Source organism: Trichosurus vulpecula, chromosome 4, assembly GCF_011100635.1.
Source record: "Trichosurus vulpecula isolate mTriVul1 chromosome 4, mTriVul1.pri, whole genome shotgun sequence".
NCBI lineage: Eukaryota > Metazoa > Chordata > Mammalia > Diprotodontia > Phalangeridae > Trichosurus > Trichosurus vulpecula.
Window position 1 is genome coordinate 216014219 of NC_050576.1, and position 24394 is coordinate 216038612.

The following is a 24394-nucleotide window of genomic DNA, read 5'->3' on the forward strand; positions in this document are numbered from 1 at the left end:
GTTATACCAGTTAAGTAGCAATCTAAACCTAAAGATAAAAACCTATGTTTTCTCTGAATGTAAGAATAACACACTCTCTGGGCACTTATAATGTCACAAGTTTGTTATTCTCAGACTTGGTGCATTCAGTTTTGCTGACCTCTTAATCCCCATCTTAAAAATATATATTTAACACATGTAGAAACATAATAGTCCTACTCTCCAGGGTTGTGTGTGTGTGTGTATAAATATCAGTGAAGAACAAGATTATGCTGTTTATAGTTGTTGGGAATGATCAGGTGACTCAACTTGGTGTCATTTGTGTCTTCATAGCCCTTTGTGATTTATTTCTTCATTATTAGACCTAATATTCCATGTCTTCCTATTTCTGTTGTTGCCTGCTCCTTTTGATCTTGTTTCCCAAGATATTAAATACTCAGTTATTAGAAAAAATAATTCTTGGATCACAGTTAACATTAAAAGTTAACATTTAAGATTAAAATAACATATTACCATGTGTCCTTCAACAGATTGGAAGATCTGGGTTTGAATTTTGACTTTGCCACTTACTGTGTGATCTTGGAAAAGTCATTTCACTTTCTTTGGACTTCGTTTCCTCAGTAATACAGTGAAGATTAGACTAGATGATCTCCAAGGTCCCACCCAGCTCTTTTTATGTGATCCTACTCATGAGATAAATTTAGAGATTCTAGATTTTTGGGTTTTAGAATCTAACTAGAAATTATTCTGGACTTGTCCAGATACAATTCTTGGAAATGTTCAGAAGTAGGAAGGAACCGTTTAACCTAGACTTTAGACTTTATTTTTTTTTAATTTATTTTTCGTTTTCAACATTCACTTCCATAAGATTTTGAGTTTTAAATTTACTCCCTCTCCCTCCCTTCCCCCCACCCCAAGATAGTGTGCAATCTGACATAGGCTCTACATATACATTCATATTAAACATATTTTCACATTAGTCATTTTGTAAAGAAGAGTTAGAAACAATGGAGGAACCATGAGATAGACTTTAATCTTTAGCACGACCACTTTGGGATATATGTGTGTGTGTGTATAAAAACACCTTTGAGTGTGTGGGACATTAGTTTTTTGTGGTCTATGTTACACCTTTGTTTCATGGAGGATTGTTCTTGTCTGGCAGGGAACATGTGGTCAAGTTTTGATAGTATGTGTAGCTAAGCTTCAAAACGCAAAATAAATATGTAGGCTTGGTGCTGTGACCACAGAAAGACCAGGCCTTTGGACATAGTTTGACTTTCATGCTACAAGTTCATCTTCTTTTCAAATTGTAGCCTCAGGGGAAGTGATGTCTTGCAGCATTCCTCCTCTGGCTTCTTTAATCCGGAGCAGTGGAGTATATACTGGATTTGGGGTCAGAGGAACTGAGTTCAAATTCCAGCTCTGTCTCTTAGGGTCATGTGGACTGGAATAAATTCCTTTTTCTCTTTGAGCTTCAGTTTAGGAAATAAGATTAAATAATCTTCTAAGGTCCCTTCCGGCTCTTAGTTCATGATCCTATGAGCTTTTCCACTGTATGTATTTGTTTTTTGTTTTTGAGGTTTTTTTTTTGGGCAGGGCGATTGGGGTTAAGTGACTTGCCCAAGGTCACACAGCTAGTACATGTGTCAAGTGTCTGAGGTCGGATTTGAGCTCAGGTCCTCCTGACTCCAGGACCCGGTGCTCTACTCACTGCGCCACCTAGCTGCCCCTGCTGTGTGTATTTATATGTCTTTTTATAGCACAGGTGAATAAGGGAGAGGATTTTAGTAGAGGTCACATCTGTAATTATTGGGGTTCATTCACCCCACTGAATCCTGATCCCAGCAGCTGTGGGTAGGAAGCACATTGTACTACGCCAGGCCAGGAGTTTAAAACTTTACTGTTCATGTTCTTTGAATTTAAGACTTTCTTTGCTTATGAGAATTGAGATTTCCTCTTTTGACATGTCTTGATGATAGGTACCACCTATTAGTGTTGTCTTGATTTTGTCTGATGGTCTGTGTGCATGTTGGGATAGATATACTGACATACTCTTTCCTAAAAGCCATGTTTGGGATAAGGATAGGCAAACAGAATTAGCATGCTCATTCCTGATTGAAGGGGAAGGAAATGAAGCCATCATGCCTGTCCTTAGCATCATCCCAACCCCACATAGGACTGACAAAATGAGAGCTGAAGAATTTTGAATTATTGTAAGGGGTCTCTGACTCCTATTCTGACAGCTGCAAAAAATTGTTGGCCTTCTCGTTAAATGACTCTTTATAATAAATAAGCAAAATTATGCCTTAAAGAATGAATAAATTATATCTCTTGCACATATGTATATTACTATTTTTCAAATGTTTCAGAGTAGAGAGCCAGCCTTGGAGTCAGAAAAACTTGGGTTAAAGCCCCACCTTAGAGTATGACAGAGTAGAAGGCCACATAGGAGCTTGTCTCCCACTTTTATTCCAGCAGCGATCTAGAAAGAGCACCAGATTGAATAATGACCAAGAAATCCAAAGAGTAATATCAGCTAACTCTGTTATCTATCTCAGAACCACACAAAAAGATAGCTAGAAACTGTTGACATTGAAAGAGGGATCCTGCCAGAGAAGCTACTGTGAGCCTAGCTAAATAGACTAGAAGCCCATGGCAGTGCTCTGATTGGGGAAGCTCCAGACAATATAGAAAGCCACCTAGTGTCCTGGTTGGGGAAGCCTGAGGTGAGATGGAAGACTATAGCAGGATCTCATCGTGGAGAGCCAAATATGGGGGCCACTGAAGCCTGTTAGTGCTCTGAGTCTTTGAGTGCAGAAATACCAAGGGAAGTGAAAGCCAGCAGTGGGAACCCAGGAAAGCTAGGTCAGAACCAAACAAATCATCCTACCTAAGAGTGCAGGCAGGAGCAGAGTCTGGCCTTGGCACAGAGTCTCAAATTAGAAACTGAGGCTGAAGATAAGGAATAAACAGAAGATATTGAACACTGTGGTAGAATATTATGGGTCCTAAGTGGCCCAAGAGAGAAACCTCAGAGGAAGAGTAAATCCACAAAAACTATAAATAGAGCCTCTGAAGAAAAAAAATAGCCTCAGCACAAGGCTTAGATGAATCCCCGGAAGAAATGAAAGAAAAGATTTTTTTAAATGGAATTTTAAGTGAAATAAGAGTTCTGGAGGAGAGAATTGGGGAATCAGTAGCTTAGAATACAGGGCAAAAATACCTGTATTAAAAGATATTTTGACAAATTAAAATAAGAAGTCAGTAATTTCATGAAACTGATAAAAACTCAAAATCAAAAGATTAGAAAAATAGACCAAAATATAAGATATCTACTGTCAAAAACAATTAATCTGGAAAACAAGTTAAGGGGAGACTGTTTAAAAATCATTGGATTCCCTGAAAACTATGACCAAAAAAAAAAAAGTCTGGGTAACATCTTTCAAGAAATCAAATGAAAATTACCCAGATTTATTAGCACCACAAGTCAAAGTGAAAATAGATTCCACTGGTAACTTCCTGAAAGAAACCCCAAAATAAAAATTCCCAGAAATGTTGTAACCAAAATCCAGTGCTTCCAGGTCAAAGAAAAAGCACTGCAGGCAGCCAGAAGGACCAAGGAACAACAGCTGGGATCATGCAACTACTATATAGGAGTATTCCATAAGGCAAAAAAATAAAACTTACCCTGCAAGACTGAGTACAGTTTTTCAAGGGGAATAATGGATTTTTAATGGGATGAAATTCTTTCAAGCATTCCTGTTAAAAAGGCCAGATCTGAATAAAAATTCTGGAATGCAAACACAGAAGTCAGGAGAAACCAAAAAAGGTAAAATACCTCTGAGCAATTTCAGGAGGCTAAAAGATGACAAAGTGATTTCATTGTAATAGGGGAGAAGAGACTAGTATGCCTTTAGAGTTCTAATGACTTCAAGGGTCACATAGGGAATTAAATAAGATAAATTGGAATTGATGGTGGTTTTGTTCTCTTTTGGTGGTTCTAAGAGAAGAAGGAAAAGAATAAAAGGAAACACTAGATAAGAAATAAGGAAGGAGGGGGCACTGAGAATTTTTATTCATGAGAAGAAAAGTATTTAAAAAATGGAGAAAGGGGGTGGGGCAAGCACTCATCTGAACTGGAGAGAGGAGAGTTAAACACATTATACATAAAGAGTTTGGTGTAGTAGTACATTAAAACTCAACAAGAAAACAGGTGTGGATGGGGAAAGGGGAGAAAAGAGTGCAAGAAGAGTAGAATTAGAGAGAGAGCGAGAGGACACAAATTTCAGTTTCAGAGGGTAGATTGTAAAGGGAGGATTAGAAAAGAAAGTATAAAAACCAGTGATGGGGTCTGGGTGAGGGGAAGAGAGGAAGGTCAGTAGAGTGGAAGCATTTTGATTCAATTGATCACATCCTTCTCTTTCACTCACCTTCTTTGTAAAGAAGGGGATGGAAAGCCAAGAGAGGATATGATGAAGGGAAATACAAAATTAGTAGTCATAATCACGAATACAAATGGGATGAACTCACCTATAAAATGGAAGAGGATGATAGAATGGACTGGAAAGCAGAATCCAACAATGTTATTCACATGAAACCCACTTGAAATGTAAAGAGTCACAAAAACTTAAATGAGTGACTGAAGCAGAATGTATTACACTTCAGTTAAATCTTAAAAAATCATCATCTCAGAAAAGGTAGCAGTAAAAATTTACATAGTTAAACCTGAGTGAAGACTTGTATAAACTGATGCAGAGTAAAGTCCAGAACCAGGAGAATGATTTATAGAATGTCTACAGCATGAAATAAAAAACAACTTGGAAAGATTTTAAAACTCTGATTCATGCAGTGAACTACCAAGATTCCAGCGGCTCAGTGATGAAATAGGCTTTCTGCCTCTTGACATAGGCAATTAACTAGAAGTGAAGAATAAGACATACATGTTTAGACATGGCCCATGCTAGATTTGTTTTCATTGACTATGCTTATTGATTGCAAGGGAGGATTGTTTGTGTGTGTGTGTGTGTGTGTGTGTGTGTGTGTGTGTGTGTGTGTGTGTATGTATGTGTGGGGGGGGGAGAGATTGGGGGAAGGGGATAATGATCATGATAAAAAAAATGATGAGTGTCAATGAAACATTTTTTAAAATGCGCAGAAGAGAACAGGTGATGGTTCAGAAGGAAACACAAAGTGAGACACCTTTGGAACTAATGTGCTGAATGTATTATACACTTAAAGATACCAAAGTACTATAATGAGGATTTGCAGTTTTATGTACAATCCTTTTTCTCTATTATTTGTCTATGGAAATGCTTATATTTGCTTGCATTGTCATGTTTAGATAAACAAAAATATAAAATATACACATAAAAAAATAAAGTCCCATCTCTGTCACATATTGGCTTTTGGCTCTAAGCAAGTTATTTAGGTTCCCGTGCTCCCTGGAAATTCTGAAAGAATAGTTGCTGTTAGGTATTTATAGACGTTTCCTCACCACAAGTTTTTGACACTAGTAAGTGTAACACCAATGAGATACCCATAGCAGCTGCTATGAATATGCAGATGTATTTCCTGGGTAGATTTGCAAAATATAATGAACTCTCTTCCTCAAAGACAAAACCAAGACTTTTATTCAGGTACTAGAAAGCAAGATTTACCATAGTAACAAAAGTTTGTACACATCACCAAACCGGGGAGCACTGACATCTTAAGCATTCTTTAAGTTAGGCCTCCCCACAAACACATTCCCCTAGGCAAATTCCTCCCTCTCTCCCTCTTGCTAGCTTTTCTCTCACAGCTCTGCCTCTTTCTCACTTCCTGCTCCTCACTTTCCATTGGGCATACTCCTCTTACCATGGGCTCCATGTGACTCAGCCTTTATCACAGCTTTCAGCTGGGCCAGAGCTCAAAGCAGGTCACATAGGCCTATTAATGGGTGGGAAATATCTTATTGCATTAACATTACAGTAAATGTTACTAAATTCCCATTATTGTGTATCTTCTCAATCATTGGGTGCCAGAAATACAATTTATGAGAGAGCCCATGAAATGTTTTGATAAAAAGGGGTCTGGACTTGAAAAGATTGGTCTAGAGCTAGACTTTTTAACCTGGGGTCCATAAATTTTTTGCAGACATTTTGATAACTTTATTTCAGTGTTATTGATTTCCTTTGTAATCCTGTGTATTTTATTTTATGCATTTAAAAATATTTCTCAGAAGAGGTTCATCCATAGTCACCAGATTACCAGAGGGGTCTGAAACAGATTAGGAAGCTATTGCTGAATTTTACATTGCATTTTCTCTGTCAACGCCACCCCCTCCCCCCCCCCCCCAAAATCAAATTTACTCTTCTGTCCTTAATTGAAATCATTATCATTCACTACTCTTCTCCATTTCCCTCTACCAAAGTTAGGATTCTTTGCCTAAATTCAACTTCATTAGTCTTTACCTTACCCTGTCTTCCACCCTGTATTTGTAGATATCTGTCTACTCTTACCCAACTCCATTTCTCCTCTTAAACTTTTACCTCTCATAGCCCACTATCAGAAACTTTTATGGCACTACCAATATACCACTAGACACCTTTACATGCCCTACACACATATACCATACTCCTTCAGACTTTGTCTATCCACTTCTTCTAAACAGGGGGCCAAAGATTTATGGGCCACAAAAATATGTCAAGGAAACCTGCTTCCTCAGGTACTATGTGTAGGTGATATTTCCTAACTAGTGTCTCACCTAACCTATATAATTGAACCAGAGTTCAAGTGTATCTGATAATAGGATAGGAAAAAGATAAGTTGCTAAATTGTGTAGTCCCCTTTCCTGTTATATTTAAAGAATTTTATAAGCCTCAAAAATATTTGTCAGAACCCCTTAGGTTTTTATGGATTGGGTTAAAATATGAAAAAATATTTTTATTTTGAGTTTTGTTTAACTTTACTTTTTTTTTCCAACACTATCTGTTATCACTGTGTAAACAAAGCATTACTTTAATTATCAGCATGGAGGGCTCCAAGAACAGTCATCTTCCCTATGCACACTGGAGCAGTTCCACTAATATTTCAGTGAAACAAATGGCCTATCATTTTTCAGCACTTTTGAAATGTTCATATCATGCATGTTATTCAGGGGGAGAAAGGGTTTTAAAGAGATAGGTTTACTTCACTTAAAATTGATAGCATTATTAAATCTCTTGGCATTTATCCCACAAATACTGGCACAGTGATTTTTTTTTTTAATGAGGGGAGGGTTTTAGAAATTTCTCTTTTAGGTTGGCAGCATATTTTTATTTGGAACTTTACTTTCTAAAATACATTGTCCTTTACATATTTTTATGTAGCCAGGTTTTGCCTACCTATGACAGCCTAGATGAACCGTCAGTTAAAATAATGAGCTCCATATTTGCTTCATCGCTTAATGTGGTCACCACCTTTTACATTACGGTAAGGACCCTTTATGCTTCTGTTTCTCCTTTTTGTATCTCTTCCCTTCAAAGCTTTCTCTATAAGTACATCAAAGAAGTACAAACATATAAAAAGTAATACATAATCATTTTTTAAAAATAAATTGTTGTCTTTTGTTTTTATATCACCTGTATCTCCCACTATATCTCTTCACCTACCTCCTCCCAGAGAGTTATATCTTATAATAAAGAGTTTAAAAAGAGGAAGAAAAAAAAGTTCAGCAACACTGATGGTATAGTGTTCTATATTCATGGTCCCCCACCTTTGCAAAGATAAGGGGAAAGATATTATATCTCATCTTTATGAGTCATGCTGGTTCATAATTTTGCAGCATACGGTTTTGATTATTTTATCATTCTTTCGATTTATGTTGTAATTAGACATACTGTTTTCCTTGTTATGGTTCCTTCACATTGTATCAGTTCTTATAACTCTTCCTATGCTTCTCTGTATTTGTCAAAGTCATCATTTCTTACAACACAGTGATACTACATTACATTCATGAACCACAATTTGTTTAGCCATTTTCTAATCAGTGGTCATCTACTTCAGAGGTGTCAAACTTCTGGCTACAAAACTCTCCAATGCTTTTATTGTTTGGTCATTTCAATTGTTTCTGACTCTTTGGGATCCCATTTGAAGTTTTCTTGCCAAAGATACTGGAATGGTTTTCCATTTCCTTCTTCAGCTCATTTTACAGATAAGGAAACTGAGGCAAACAAGGTTAAGTGACTTGTCTAGGGTCACACAGCTAATAAGTGTCTGAGGCTAGATTTTGTTGTTTTTTTGTTTTTTGGAGGGGGGAAGGCAGGGCAATTGGAGTTAAGTGACTTGCCCAAGGTCACACAGCTAGTAAGTGTATCAAATGTCTGAGGCGGGATTTGAACTCAGGTCCTTCTGACTTCAGGGCCAGTGCTCTACTCACTGCACCACCTAGCTGCCCCTGAGGCTAGATTTGAACTCAGGAAGATGAGTCTTCCTGACTCCAGGCCCAGCACTCTACCACTCTACTACTCTACTGCCTAGCTGCCCAACCCCAGTGCTACCTGACCTGATTCAGATTAAAATGTAATCGGAAAATGTTTAACAAAATAAATAAAAATACAATGTAGATAATGTTAATTTGTGTTTTTCTAAGTTAACATTAACTTTAATTAGTTAATTAAAATTAAAAACAGAGATCGATTTCTGGTTGAATTTGACCTACTGATCTACTTTGTTTCAAATTTTTTACTATTACAAAAAGTGCTGTTATATTTTTGTGCATGTCGGGCTTTTCTTTTTGTCATTGACCTTTGTGGAGTATATAACTAACAGTAGAATCTCTGAGTCAAAGAGTATGGATATCATTGATTTTCACTTATTCCAAAGGAAAGTGTCTGTGTCCTGAAAACACTATGAGATTTCCTTTAAAAAAGTAATTCTGGCTTTTTTGAATCATAGACTCTTCACTCCCATCCCACCATGGCAGATTGGTGAAGCCTGTGGACCCTGTGGACATAGAATAATGTTTTTAAACACATGAAATAAAATGCATAGATTAAAAAGGAAACCAATTGTGTTGAAATACAGTTAGTTGTCAAAATAGTAAAAAGCAACAAATCAAAACGAGTTTGTAGACCTCATGTTTTGAGAACCTCTGCTTTAAAAGTCTTTGCTTAAAGGAGGGTTGCTATGTAGACAAACTGGGAGTTTGGTATTTTTGAACATAGTGGATAAGATATCTCCTTTCCAGTCCCTATTACTGGAAGTGATGCTGTCAAGTGGCTTGAGATCTTTTTTTTTTCCAAGATTTTTTAATTTAAAAAATATTTTATTGACTTTTTTACAACAGTCTTTTCCCCATTGTACATGTCTTTTAACTAAAATAAAAACATGCAGGAAACTTTCCACATGGCAAGTTTTTTAGTTCAGTCACCAGTGAAATTGTAGAATCGAAGAGGAGGAAGAGAGAGGGCTGAATGTAGCTGAGAAATTGCAAAAGGTTTTCAAGAATTGCATATGCTGCTCCATGACACAGAACCTCATTGTTTTTACATCAGTATTCTTCTGTGTTGCTAATTGGTTACAAATCGTGGAACCATCACTATTTCCAAAGAAACAAAATTATGGGTGACCCAAAGAGCAATATGTGATGGGTGTTACTAGGCTGTGGCATATTGTATATTGTGTGCAATAAGTGGCATGAAATTCATCATATAGGAAATATGTGATTAGAGAAGGAGAGATGGGCCAATTCTTTAGGGAAAAAGAAGTATAATTGGACAGAGTGCTTTACTGGTCTCATAGAATTAAATTTTTTTTCTTTTTTACTTTCACGAAATTGACAATCATTAATAAATATTAACACTTCCATGTATGAAGAATAGGTAAAGATGGCTACATATGAAGGTGTGACTCTCCTCTGTGCATAGCTTAGTGGGTTTTTTTCCATATTTCACATTTAATATGGTAATTCTGCACTACCCTACTTGTGTGTGTCCTTTTCTGAACTTACTTCTGCTCTCCTCTATATTTTAAAAAAAATTTGTGAGCTTTTTTTTGGCTTTTATTACAAGCATGTAATATTAATTGGAAAAACACTGAATACAAGCTTCACTGTCATAAAATCAAAACATTAAGTAATATTCCAAAAAGATTTTTAGACAAAAAACTAGCCACCAAGAGTACAAAAATTACACAGCAACACAAAACATAAAAAAATGTAAACTTTCAAATGAAACAGTCAAAAATATCTGTGGTTTAATTTCTCTAGACTGCGATTGTTTTAGGTCTTTCTTTTGCCACACAATGATGTTAAAGGCTTAGTGGTTGCAATATCTATTGTCTTCTACTTCAAAATCTGTCTCATCTGAAAAATTGCTTTCCTTATGCCCAATTAAAAGTTGTTGAGATACTCATTTACATATATTTTAAGCTAAATTTGGACTTTAGCCCATTCTTCAAAAATAAGCGTGTATATGAAGGAATTAAATGTAATGATAGCACAAACAAAATGGAATTCCACACAACTTTTTTTTAACCTTAATCTTTTCAGAGATGACACCTTACCCAAACAGACTAAAATTCCAAGCCAATCTGATGTCCAGTTAGTTTAGCGCTCTCTCTTTAAGCTTTGTGTTTAATAAATAAAAAATTAAATATAAAGACCTAAGCATAATTTGGATGAAGATTTCTGTTTGTTTTTTAAATGATTCATTGATGCTCTATTTTTAAAGTCACATTGCCACTGTCCCCACCACTTTTCCCTAATTCTCCCTTAACTCTCTTCCTCCCCCCAAATAAGCCCTGCTTTGTAACAAATTAAGTCACAAAAAACAGATACACATATTGTACCATGTCTCAAGATACGTGTCTCATTCTGTACTTCTAGTCTGTCACCTCTGCTAAAGCATGTGTGATCATGATTCTTACACTGCTGTTTTCTTCAGTGTTGTAGTTGTATAAATGGTTCTCTTGATCACTTCACTCTGCATCATTTCATACAAGTCCTCCTAATCTCAGAGCTTTAGACTTTTTTTGCCACTTGCATTTGGAAGGAAACTATGGCCCATAAAATTTCATTTCATTTCAACTTTAGTATTTTCATCTATATTATTGTAGTTGTCACACATATCATTCTGCTTTCTTTGGTCTTGTATTGAATGATTTTCTCTCTTTAGAGAAGATTCACCAAAACGCAAGATCGAATAATGACTCAATATAACACTACTTGCCTTATGGAGTTGCATACACTGAAGGCCTTTTTGAAAGGTGAACCTAAATTGCATAGGAGCAAGGGTAGTACCCTGCTCCTCTTATTTGCCATTCTGCAGTAGGTTACATGTTGATCTTAGGACTATCTTCCTACCTATCATTTCTCTTCCATTTGGACAGGTAGGATTTTTTGGCTATGTCAGCTTCACAGAAACTATTGCTGGCAATGTGTTAATGAACTTCCCTTCCAATTTGGTGACTGAAATGATTCGAGTGGGGTTCATGATGTCTGTGGCTGTTGGATTCCCCATGATGATTCTGCCATGCAGACAAGCGTTGAACACTCTTCTCTTTGAACAACAGGTGAGATTTCTTTATGATGGTTCTAGAAAAAAAAAGTTGGAGTTATTTTCATGATATTAATCTTGATTTCTTTCAGCCTCTTAAAGTTCTTCTTTGTTCTCCTGTTAGGTAGAACTTTTGTTAATATAGTACAGCCTTTGCAAAGTGGATATTTAGCACCTTTAACAGGGATTTGGTACATTTAACCTGAAGAAAAGGATATGATAACAATATTCACATGTTTGGGGTAGTCATATGGAATTCATTTTAACAAATATTAAGTGCCTACTGTGTGCAGAACACTATGCTAGGTGTTGGTGGAGATGCAAAATTTAGATGACCCTGGACCTTGTGGACCTTATAATCTTGTAGCAATCTGGTGAATTGACATTAGGTTTATTTTGCTTTGCTCAAAGGGTGCAACTAGAACTAATCGGTTGGAGCTACAGTAAAAGAGATTTTAGCCCAGGATAAGGAAATCTTCCTAGTAATTAGAATTGCCCCAACTGCCTCCACTTGGAATGGGTGCCTTAGGGGATAATGAGTTTGGCTTTACCAGAAGTCTTTGAGCTGGGGCTAGATTGATTACCTGTCAGTGGGTGGAGAAAGGGATTCATGATTTGAGTAGGGGGTGAATTAAATGACCTGTGAGATCTTTTCCAATTCTGTGATTCTACCTTTTGTCCTACATTTGACTTTTAGAAGAAGAAGACAAATGACATAAAAAACAAGCTGATATTAGGAATATGTTTAGAAAAAGCAACTTACAGGATAATGTCTTAGGGTCAGGAGAGAGTCAGCCTTTTCCCCAATATCTTTTGCATCTTTAGTACTATTCAACTGATGAGTCAGAATGAGAGCCTGAGACAATATAAGATCCTGAACCAGCAAAGGAAGGTTAAAATTATGTTCAGTATTTACTGAGGCAGGAAAGGGGATGGGAACATTTTAGAGAGATTTTCAGTAATGGGTTGAAATTCAAAAGGTCTACTGGTTGTGACCCTGAGTTATATGGAAAATTTATTTAATTGGAAAACCCCATTCTACAAGCACTTTGATTAATTGAGCTTTTACTGTATGTTGTTGTAGTATTATTGCCCCAATCTGTAGAGAGCATTGCTGTGGAAATATCCTACCATCAATCCTTGTTGATGCATTCTGCTCGACCTATTGGAAAGTGATTCAGTATAGCTTTGTAGGGCCATATAAAACATAAGCAGCCTTTCCACATGCTTTAGTAGCCTAAAGAGTATACATTCAATTTAGGATTTTCACTTACATTCATTTTGGCCCAGAGGCTTGTTTTTTTCCCCCAAGCCTGTGCCAGTTTTACTGAAGCCCTGGGCCCTTATTAGTTTGCATAGGTGGTTGGCTGATGGAGAAGAGCACTGAGAGTAAGCTTTAGCCAAAGGAATGGTTGTTCTTTCACTTCTGTGGGAAGGAAGGAAGTCATAGAGGGTTTCCATGATCCTTCGATGTGTCCCTTTTCTCTTCTAAGGTCTTCTCCCTTATTACTGCTCTCATCCCTGACACATCCTGGCTGTGTCATCCTGGGTAACAGGGTAACAGATAACTTTGCAGTGCTCTAAGCTAACGCTTCTTAAACTTTTTCCACTCTTGACCCCTTCAGTGCTTTTTAAACTGTGGGGAGCCACAGTTTAAGAAGCACTGCCTAAGCAACTCTCTAAGACTCTAGGTTGCAGAGAAGGTGCTGACCTACAACGGTCAAGAGCCTTTCCTTACCTGGGAGTTTGCTATTGTCAGTGAAATCATAGGCCTAGTCCCTGTCCCTATTTTAACTGCTATTAAATTGAATTTTTTCCTTTATCTTAGTTTAAGTCACAAGTGTATAGGGCTGTGTGTAGTCTACTACTTTGTGGCATGCATTGAATATTCTGGAATAACAAAATAGTTTTTGTATAATTTTGGATTTGTAAAAGCATTGGTGGTCTATATAGATGGTAAATCTATAATCGTTTTAATTGCTTAGTGTCCTTATAGAACGTAAAAGAATTCCAGAAACTGCTCTGTTGGGACTCAAAGCAGTGCTTTAAACTCCATTTTTTACTTTCTCTCTATTTGCTGAATCTGGTGCTTAGTAAATGAGTTGCTTCTCTTTCATTAGCCATTCAAACACCTAGTTTTGTTTTTTTTATTTATTTTTTATTTTTAGTTTACAGTACTCAGTTCCACAAGATTTGAGTTCCAAGTTTTCTCCCCCTTTCTCTCCTCCCCCCTCCCCACCCAAGACAGCATGTAATCCGATATAGCTTCTACATATACTCTCACATTAAGCTTATTTTCACAGTAGTCAAGTTGTAGAGAGTAATTATAACCAATGGAATGAACCATGAGAAAGAAGAAACAAAACCCACAAAAAAAAAAGAGAGAGAGAGAGAGGGCAAATAGTTTGCCTCAATCTGCATTCAGACTCCATAGTTCTTTCTCTGGATGTGGATAGCTTTTTCCATCATGAGTCTTTAGGAGCTGTCTTAAAACCTTTCTTTACTGAGAAGAGCCAAGTCTATCAAAGTTAGTCTGTCAGCATCTAGTTTTAAAATAATACATGATTAGAGTCGCTGGGGGAGGAGAAGCTTATTAGCTAGGAGAAAGGCAAGACCAATGTCTACTACGGTAGATATTTTCCCACAGTCAAAAGCCTGGCTAAATGTCTACATTCCTTTGGGTTTGTAGATTTTTCACTATTCCACATGAATTTTTACCTTAGTTCTATTTACAAAAAAAAATTCACCATTTGAAATGAAAATGATACACAATATAAAGTGATATGAAAGTTACCATTTTGGGGTAATACATAAATTCTAGAATTTGGGCCTGGTCCTTTTTTTGGCATGTGCCAAAGGTTTATTTTCCTAAATAGTGGATAATTCTAAATTCTGGGAATTTTTTCAAGCTTTTGTTGGAAGTAGTCAGTAGAGCAAGTACTCCTTGCTCAGAAAATTCACACGTGAGTGTTTAAGGTTTCCTGCCTTATGCCTGTGAGTAGTCTGCTTTCAGTGAACTTATGTTTCTTGTTTGTCTAAACCCTGAGAAAAAAAGACAAATTAGAGGTACTCCCTGGAGGTGGGAATAAGAGGTTTTTGGTTTGGATGTGCTGCCTATGTTACACTTCCTGCCTTTGGGAGCGTACCATTGAGTGTTTTCTATCAGGCTTCTGTTAAGAGGCTTAATAGAAAGGTTGCTAACTTTAACTTGGCCAACTCAGCCTGAGATATTAGGGGTACTCCTGGAGTTGTGCTGCTCCCTGTCCAACAATAGAGCCTTCCTGTCCGCTCTCTTATTCTTCTCCTTGCCATGGTCCCGAAAGCAAAAAAGCAAATGGAGGGATTTGCCCTTAATATTTCAAGAAGAATTTGTAAAGTTTATGTTCCATAGAGGATATGAAATAGAAGTTTTTTGCCATTTTGCAAATTCAAGTTGCAGTTTCACATTAAGATTGCTCAACCAAATCTAATTGAGCTGTTAATGCTTACCTGTGTAGCCTATTGAATCGGCAGATGAAATCACCATTTCAGCCCCCCTTTGAGTCCTATCTGGTGTGCGGAGCAGGACCCTTCGAATAATTGCTTTACAGGAGAGTCATAGACTGAAAGCAGCAATTTCAGAACTTAGTGTGTTTTGATTTTCTTTCATGTAGCAAAAAGATGGTACCTTTGCAGCTGGAGGTTATATGCCCCCTCTTCGGTTTAAAGCTCTCACGCTCGGAATCGTGTTTGGAACCATGGTTGGTGGAATCATGATCCCAAATGGTAAGATGGGAAGGCCACTTGATGGTGGCCTTCCAGTTTTTTTTTCCTCTTTTCCTTTATTCTTTAGATATCCTAGCCTAAGAAGTTTTGGACACTACCTCCTACTTTGTATGACCTGCTACACAAAAGCTTTAGAGTTTTGCACCAAAGATACCTAGTTCTTCAATACCTTTCTCTTCTATTTCATATACTAGGAAGTAGTCGGAAGCCCCCCTAAGTTGTTCACTGTAGTGAACAAGGAAATATAAAAATTTAGCATGTTAATAAAAACAATAAACATGCCTCAAAACATGGACTTATGATTATAGGGCTAGAGACTCCCAGTGCAAAAGATTTATCCATGAAAGTTGTTCATGAGATGAATTGCTACAGAGTGGATCACTCCTTACCACTGCCTTATTATTTCAGAAGTGTGTTCCTACAGTAAAAAATTGGCTTTAAGCAAAGCATACTGCTCCTTACCTAGACCCTGGTAAGCAATAAAAAAGTGTATGCAAAAGACTAAAGTTGGATGTCTAACCCTGACCTGGCTACTAACACAAAGGATCACTCTGGCATAGACTCTGGGCTTGGGGGACAAGCTCTCAACCCATGCTGCCATATGAAAACAGATAATGTTCGTGGTTTTATTCATCACTTAAATCAGAGGAGATTTCTAATCCTTTAGATGTTAGGAATCACATATAGTTAGAGATCCCAGAATCCATTACTTCAAGGATTCATAAAATGGGGAGCAGGAGCAGTGATCTTGTAGTCAGAGACATGGATTGGAATCCTAACCCAGTTTTTTCATCAGTTGTATGACTTCAAATCACGTAACCTCTCTATGCCTCATTTTCCTTATTTGTAAAAATGGGAATAAACACTATTCACCCCAGTGGATTGTCATAAGCAAAGTACTTTGCCAACTTTAAAATGCTATATAAATGTCATTTACTCCTCCTCCTCCTCCTCCTTCTGCTGCTGCTGCTTGCACTCTGGAGGCTTCGTCAAGCCCTCCAATGGTTACAAAGCCCTTTCTGCACATTCTTCATCTGAGCATTCTCACTTGTAGATCTGGAAGCTGGAGCTTCAAGAGGTGATGTGACTTGCTGGTAGTAAGGATCAAATGGGGGATTAAAACTTTGGCTTTCCTGTAATGCCCAGCACTTGAGCATGCTGCCATTGGATAAATAAATGGTGACTTGCTGATCTGAGCACTTAGTAAAATCTTTCTTTAACTTCCTCAAAGATTGTCCCCCATCCATTCACTGCTCTTCTTTCTTGTTTCTAGTGGAGACGATCTTAGGCCTTACTGGTGCTACAATGGGAAGTCTCATCTGCTTCATCTGCCCTGCTCTTATCTATAAGAAAATCCATAAGAATGCCCTTTCCTCACAGGTCAGTGGTGTTAATTGGCTAACTTCTCTAGCGTTACAACAGGAAATGTCTTAGTTGAAGAAGTAGAGATGGTCTTCTTGCTTAATGATTGTGACAAGGCTCCTTGATATGCTTTTGGAAAGCTTTCCTTCTTATCTCCCTAACAGAAAATGGAGTGTTAGCGTGACATGGAGAGTATTTCCCAACAGTCCGTTCCATTTCAGTGAGCTCAGGTTTTGTTCCCCCAGAATGGGAAACAGAAACCTGTTGGTACAAGTCCAGCAGCCTGTCAACTTCAATCTATCTGAACTGTGCCAGAAAAAAACATATTTTTTAGCCATGCAGAATTGCCCTTGGACCATGATCCCTAAGAATGGCCAAAATTTTATATACCCCAATCTCTTATCAAAAGAGATAATACTTGTAAAACCCATAGGACGGTGCCTGGCACGTAGAGAGGGTTGTGTAAATAGTATTATTGCTGCTGTCCTCATTACTGTTATTTCTGCTTCCCCAGCATCCCTTTCATTTGATCCCTTCTTTCTTAGTCTCACTTGAGTTTGGGTCCTTATCTCTTCTCACATCTACTGTTGCAGTGGCCTTCTAATCACTCTTCCAGATTCAACTCCTGACTAGGTATATAATTGCACATGGCTGGAGGAAAGAGAGTGCTGTATTAATATTCAGTTAAGACTTTTATTCTTAAGAAAGATGAGAGAGGTGGTTGGCTGTTTTTGTTTTATTTTTGATAGAGGCTTTAGTGATTTTGACATATATATATCCTATGTACCTGCATACCTTTGATATTTTTCATTGGATTAGGTGTATTATCTTGGGTTTTGACTGAAACAGACAGCAGCCTTCATCCTCTTACCTCAGTTTACGTTGTACTTGTCTGTGGCTCTTAGCACTACTTTTAAGTACTGCTGTTGTGGAGCCAGCCTGTGGAGTGTAAGATATTTTTAATAGGTTCTGTAAAAAAGGGGTATCTACTTACTCTTTCTGCACTTTTAGTAGTAATGTGGTAAATTGCGTAAGAAATAAATGTTTGTTATCTTTTTCACAAATTGTTCTGGATTACCCACCATTGGTCTATGTTCCAGCAGTCCAGTGCTTTCACCTAGACTCTTGACACAGTCTTGAGTGGTAATCTAGATTTTCGGTGGAAACAAATAACACCCATCAAAAATTATTCAGGCTCAGCAGAAATGTTCTTTGTGATAAAGTTGAATTACCCTCACAACAAGATGAGCCATCAGGCTATTGGTCTGAAGGTAATTGTCAACCATCATCACAGATTTCCATGTGACCTGAAAAGTTGGTCACAAGGTCAAGAAAGTGAACAATGCACATAATTTAAAATAGAAAAAATATTTTTACTTGCATTTAAAAATCTGTCTTCCTACTACCCCCTTTCCCATTGCATTAAAAAAGAAAAAATTAAGACCCTCATCATAAGCAAGCATTGCCCAACAAAACAAAGTCCTTTGTTGGTCATGCCCTAAAATGTATCTCTCTCTCTGTATTTTAAATTTATTACTTCTCTGGCAGGAGGTAAGTGGGGTGTAAGAAAAACATTTTTAACAGGATGATGACTTGTGGAGAAAGTAGGCAATTTGGTTTCTTGATAGTTCTATAATGTTTCCAGCAAAAGGATGGTTATATTGATTAATATTAATTGAATGTACCTAGAACCATCATATTTACCATCATATTTTAAAAAAATTTGTTTCTTTTGATAACCCAAGATCCACTTTCTTACTCTCCCCTCTCCCTTCTCCACTTCTCCCTCCCTACTGAAAACATAAAAAAAAACCAAACATTACAAACACATATAGTCAATCAAAAATTTTCCACTTTGGCTATGTCCAATAAAATATTTGTCCCATTATGAGCTCTGAGTCCTCCACCTCTCTATCAGGAAGTGGTATCTTGTTTTACCATTAGTCCTCTGGAGTTTCCGTTGGTCATCACTCTGATAAGAGGTCAGTACAATAGTATTCCATTTATATACTATGTTTATAATATAATATAAATTTATATACCATAACTCATTCATCCATTCCCCCAATTTATGGCACCCCCTCAGATTCCCATTCTTTGCTACCTCAAAAAGTGCTATAAATATTTTTGTGCATCCTTAGAGTTTATTTTGCTTAAGATTAATCCTTCCCTTAATCTACCCTCTCTCTAATTCCTCTTTCCCTCTTTCACCCCTTTTCCTTCTGTTTCCCTTTTTTGAGTGAAATATATTTCTGTATCCAGCTGTGTGTGTATATGTATTCTTCCTTCTTTTGAACAGTTTAGAGGAAAATAAGATTCAAATGTCAGCTCTTCACCCTCCTTCCTCCTTGCTTGTATACATGTTTACTTGTGCACCCTGATTATGTGAGATAATTTTCCCTAACCATCCTTTCCCTTCTGCTCCCTTCCCCTTCCTGCCAGTGTATTCCACTTTCTTTTTTTTATACTTCTCTTAAGATCATCAAGACACAACAGAACCACTCCTGGGCCTTTTCTAATTGTATTTCCTCTATAAATCCTGATGATGATAGAATGCAAAGGGGGCACACATCTCCCCATATTTGAATATAAGTCCTGTGTTTGTTTAACCTTCTATGTTTGTTCATTCATGTTTACCGTTTTGTTGTTCTTCATTCCTGTGTTTGACTTTAATAGTTTCTCCACAACTCTTGTCTGGTTTTTTCATGCTTGAAAGTCCTCTATTTTATTAAAGGTCCATTTTTTCTTCTGTATCATTATACAAATATGATATCTAGGTTTTTTTTTTGGTCATGACATTCAAATAGTCCAATGCTTCTTAATTTTTTTTCCCTTCATATATTTTCCAGGTCAGTTGTTTTTGCTATGAGATACTACTTTAGATCTTCTTCTATTTTTCAGCCTTTTAAACTTGTTTTTTTTAAAATTCCATTTTTATTATTTAATATTTTTTAGTTTTCAGCATTGATTTCCACAAGATTTTGAGATACAAATTTTCTCTCCATTTCTACCCTCTTCCCCACTCCTAGACGGCATGTATTCTGATTGCCCCATTCCCCAGTCAGCCCTCCCTTCTGTCACCCCACTCTGCACCCCCATCCCCTTTCTCCTTATTTTCTTGTAGGGCAAGATAGATTTTTCTGCTCCATTGCCTGTATATCTTATTTCCCAGTTGCATGCAAAAACAACTTTTTTTTTCTGCTTTTAAAACTTTTGAGTTCCAAATTCTCTCCCTTCTTCCCTCTCCATCCACCCTCCTTGAGAAGGCAAGCAGTTCAACATAGGCCACACATGTATCATTATGCAAAACACTTCCATAACAGTCATGTTGTGAAAGACTAACTATATTTCCCTCCATCCTATCCATTCCCCCTTTATTCAATTTTCTCCCTTGACCCCGTCCCTTTTCAAAAGTGTTTGCTTTTGATTACCTCCTCCCCCTATCTGCCCTCCCTTCTATTATCCCCCCCTTTTTATCCCCTTCCCCCTACTTTTCTGTGGGGTGGGATACCCAATTGATGGTGTAGGTTATTCTCTCATCAAGTCAGATCCAATGAGAGCAAGATTCACTCATTCCCCCTCACCTGCCCCCCTCTTCCCCTCCAACAGAACTGCTTTTTTCTTGGAACTTTTATGTGAAATAATTTACCCCATTCTATCTCTCCCTTTCTCCCTCTCTCAATATATTCCTCTCCCACCCCTTTATTTAATTTAGTTTTTTAGATATCATCCCTTCATATTCAACTCACCCTGTGCCCTCTGTGTGTGTGTGTGTATACATATATATATGTATATGCATATATATATATGTATACACACACACACATATATATGTATGTATGTATATTCCTTTCAACTACCCTAATGCCGAGAAGGGTCTCATGATTTACACACATCATCTTTCCATGTAGGAATGTAAACAAAACAGTTCAACTTTAGTAAGTCCCTTATGATTTCTCTTTCTTGTTTACCTTTTCATGCTTCTTTTGATTCTTGTATTTCAAAGTCAAATTTTCTATTCAGCTCTGGTCTTTTCAGTGAGAAAGCTTGAAAGTCCTCTATTTTATTGAAAATCCATATTTTGCCTTGGAGCATTATACTCAGTTTTGCTGGTTAGGTGATTCTTGAGTTTAATCCTAGCTCCTCTGACCTCCGAAATACCATATTCCAAGCCCTTCGATCCCTTAATGTAGAAGCTACTAGATCTTGTGTTATCCTGATTGTGTTTCCACTATACTCAAATTGTTTCTCTCTGGCTGCTTGCAGTATTTTCTCCTTGACCTGGGAATTCTGGAATTTGATGACAATATTCCTAGGAGTTTTCTTTTGGGGATCTTTTTCAAGAGGTGATTGGTGGATTCTTTCAATTTCTATTTTACCCTCTGACTCTAGAATATCAGGGCAGTTCTCCTTGATAATTTCTTGAAAGATGATATCTAGGTTCTTTTTTTGATCATGGCTTTCAGGTAGTCCAGTAATTTTTAAATTATCTCTCCTGGATCTATTTTCCAGGTCAGTGGTTTTTCCAATGAAATATTTCACATTGTCTTCCATTTTTTCTTTGGTTCTGTTTTATAATATCTTGATTTCCCATAAAGTCACTAGCTTCTACTTGCTACAGTCTACTTTTTAAAGTAGTATTTTCTTCAGTGGTCTTTTGGACCTCCTTTTCCATTTGGCTAATTCTGCCTTTCAAGGCATTCTTCTCCTCATTGGCTTTTTGGAGCTCTTTTGCCATTTGGGTTAGTCTATTTTTTAAGGTGTTATTTTCTTCAGTATTTTTTTGAGTCTCCTTTAGCAAGTCATTGACTTGTTTTTCATGGTTTTCTCACATCACTCTTATTTCTCTTCCTAATTTTTCCTCTACTTCTCTAACTTGCTTTTCCAATCCTTTTTGAGGTCTTCCATGGCCTGAGACCAATTCATGTTTTTCTTGGAGCCTTTTGATGTAGGCTCTTGGACTTCATTAACTTCTTCTGGCTGTATGTTTTGGTCTTCTTTGTCACCAAAAAGAGTTCTAAAAGTCTGAGTCTGAGTCTGTTTTCACTGCCTGTTCATGTTCCCAGCCAACTGCTTGACCCTTGAGCTTTTTGTTAGGGTATAACTGCTTGTAGAGTAGAGAGTACTTTGTCCCAAGCTTTAGGGGCTGCTCTACTGTTTTCAGAGCTACTTCTACACATCAAGCTCTGCCACAGCAGAGTTCCTCCTACCCCAAGAACTGCCAACCCAGACCACGACCCAGATCCAAGCAGGGCAAAGGAGGCTCTGCACTCCTGTTCTGATCCACAGCTTAATTCCTCCCACTGGGTGGGCCTGGGTCCAGAAGCAACCACAGCTGGAGCTCTGGAAGCAGTGGCAGAGCTGCACCGCCTCCGCCCCCGGGGCTGGGCCCAACGATGGCGCACTCCTCTCATTCCAATCCAGCAGTTTTTCCACTAACCTGCTCTGTTGTCTTTGGTGTTTTTGGGTTGAGAAGTCTGGTAACTGCCACAGCTCAATGATTCAGGGCCCTGTGACCTGTTCTGCCCAGTTCCTGGTCTGGTTGGTCCTGGTGCGGCCCACGCTGGGCTGTGCTCTGCTCCATTCCCAGCTCCATGCGATAGACCCTTCCCAGTGACCATTCAAGCTTTCCTGGTCTGGAGCCCTGCTTCCCTCTGCTATTTCGTGGGTTCTCCAGCTCTAGAATTTGTTCAGAGCCATTTTTTACAGGTGTTTGGAGGGACCTGGGGGAGAGTTTAAGCAAGTCCCTGCTTTCTAGCTGCCATATTGGCTCCACCTCTTAACCTAATTTTACTATGTCTTGCAGCCTTTTGAAGCCATTCGTTTCTATTTGGTCCATTCTAATTATCAGAGAGTTTGTTGCCTGGACAAAGTTTTGTATTTCTTGTCCTAAGCTGCTAATTCCCTTTTCATTTCTTTCTTCCATAGCTTTCATTTCTCTTCCATTCCCCAATTCCATTCCATTTATTAAAAAAAAAATTTCAGACTTTTTTTTTGTGTTTGCTTCATTTCTTCTAGGAATGCTAGTTGAATTTGTTCCCATGCTGTTTTTCCCTGAGACTTTGCTTGTAGATGTTTCAGAGTCATTCTCTTCTTTTCCATGTGTATCTTGAGCATCTCTGCCACTCATTTGTTTGCCCATTCTTCCATCCTACTTCCTGACTTGTAACTTGATATTAGGGCTGGGCTCTGCCACTTTTCTGGAGTAAAGGTCTGGGCTGATCTTGTTGCTGCTTTCTCAGGGTATTGAGAGTTGTCTCAGGGACAAGTTGGAGACTTGCAAGCTTGTAATGCTCCCAGGGTGGTCTGATCTAGAGCAAAGTCCTATTGCTGCCCCTGGTTTGAGCTCTGCAAGTTCCTGACCTGGATTTGAGACTGAGCAAGAGTAGATTCCTGCTGGACTCTGCACGTGTTGGCCAGCTAGAAAGGTCTGTTGGCTCAGAGCAGCAGAATTATGGGCTCCCCTTTGTTCAGGTCTTCTGTCTCTGGAGTTAACTAGGTGATGGAGCGGAGACTTTCCTCTGTGCCTGAGGTCTCAGCCACACTGCTGCTGGCTTCTGAACTTGCTCCTTTCTCTTTACATTGTCAAGGTCCTCCCTTCTCAGGAATACCACCACAGTGGACAGATTCCGATTTCATCCTGCCATGGATCTGTGACCTGAAACAGGGTAGTGCTGACAAAGCTGTCAGTTCTCACCTGTTATTTTTGCCAGTGCCTGGTATGGGTTTGGGACCTTTTCTTGTGCTGGTGCTACCTGGATCCTATAGCAGTCTGTGCAGTGTGGTTCTGCCACACTCCTGGTATCCGCCACACACCCGGTATCCGCAGCCCTTCCTGTCTGTTGCTGTGTGCCCAGGTAGGCTGAACAAGTCACTCACTGTTACTTTTTCTACATTTCCCCATCAGGGTTTGGTCTGGTACATTTTCTAGATCTGTTTGGAGGAGTTTGTGGAGGGGAGCCCAGTGCAGTTCTTCCTGTTATTCCACCATCTTGGCTGTCCTTTCCTCTACCCCCTTCCTGCCTCGTGGCACTATATATTCTAACCAAATCTCCCCTATCCTTACCCTCCTATATTTTTCTTCCTTTTCTTAGCCAAACACCTTGAAAAAGATTTCTACAGTTACTCTTTACTTCCTTTCACTCCTCAGCCTTTTGTAAACTGGCTTCTAATCTCATCACTTAACTGAAACTGCTCTCTTAAAAATGGCCAGTAATCTCCTAATTGCCAGACCTGATGATCTTTCCTCAGTTTCCATCTTTCTTGACCTTTCTGCTGCATCTGACACTGTTAAACCACCCTCTCCTACTGGATACTCCTGGAGTATCTCAAATTCGATGTGCCTAAAATAGAACTTGCTGTCTTTGCTCCCAAGCCTACCCCTCTTCCAAACTTCCCTGTTTCTTTTGAAGGCACCACCATTCCAGCCACCCATGTTCATAGCCTTGGCATTATCCTTGACTCCTCACTCTCTGTTATTCCACATATCCATTTAGTTGCTAGATTTTGCTTTTTCTACATCTGCAAGTCTTGCATCTGACTCTACTCCTTCAGCCAGTACCTTAGTTCTGGCCTCCATCACCTCTTGCCTAGATTGTTGGAATGACTTTCTAACTCCCAGCCTCCGGTTTCTCTCCGCTGTAATCTATCCTCCACACAGCTGCCTCAATGATTTTCCATTAGGACATATCTCCCCATGTCGCTCCCCTTTCTAGTGGACTCTAATGGCTCCCTGTTTCCTTTAGAATAAAGTATAAACTTTTTTTTAGAACTTG

At 38.3% G+C, this 24394-nt stretch overlaps 1 protein-coding gene across 2 annotated transcripts in view; it reads left to right on the forward strand.

Moving 5' to 3' along the window:
• The window catches only part of SLC38A10 (solute carrier family 38 member 10), a 73960-nt gene that overhangs the window by 21075 nt on the left and 28491 nt on the right, over positions 1-24394 (forward strand). For both annotated transcript variants that reach the window (XM_036754070.1, XM_036754071.1), the window contains exons 7-10: positions 7326-7428; positions 11326-11508; positions 15146-15257; positions 16531-16637. In XM_036754070.1, coding sequence (XP_036609965.1) covers positions 7326-7428; positions 11326-11508; positions 15146-15257; positions 16531-16637 — 505 coding nt within the window. The remainder of the gene's footprint in view (positions 1-7325; positions 7429-11325; positions 11509-15145; positions 15258-16530; positions 16638-24394) is intronic.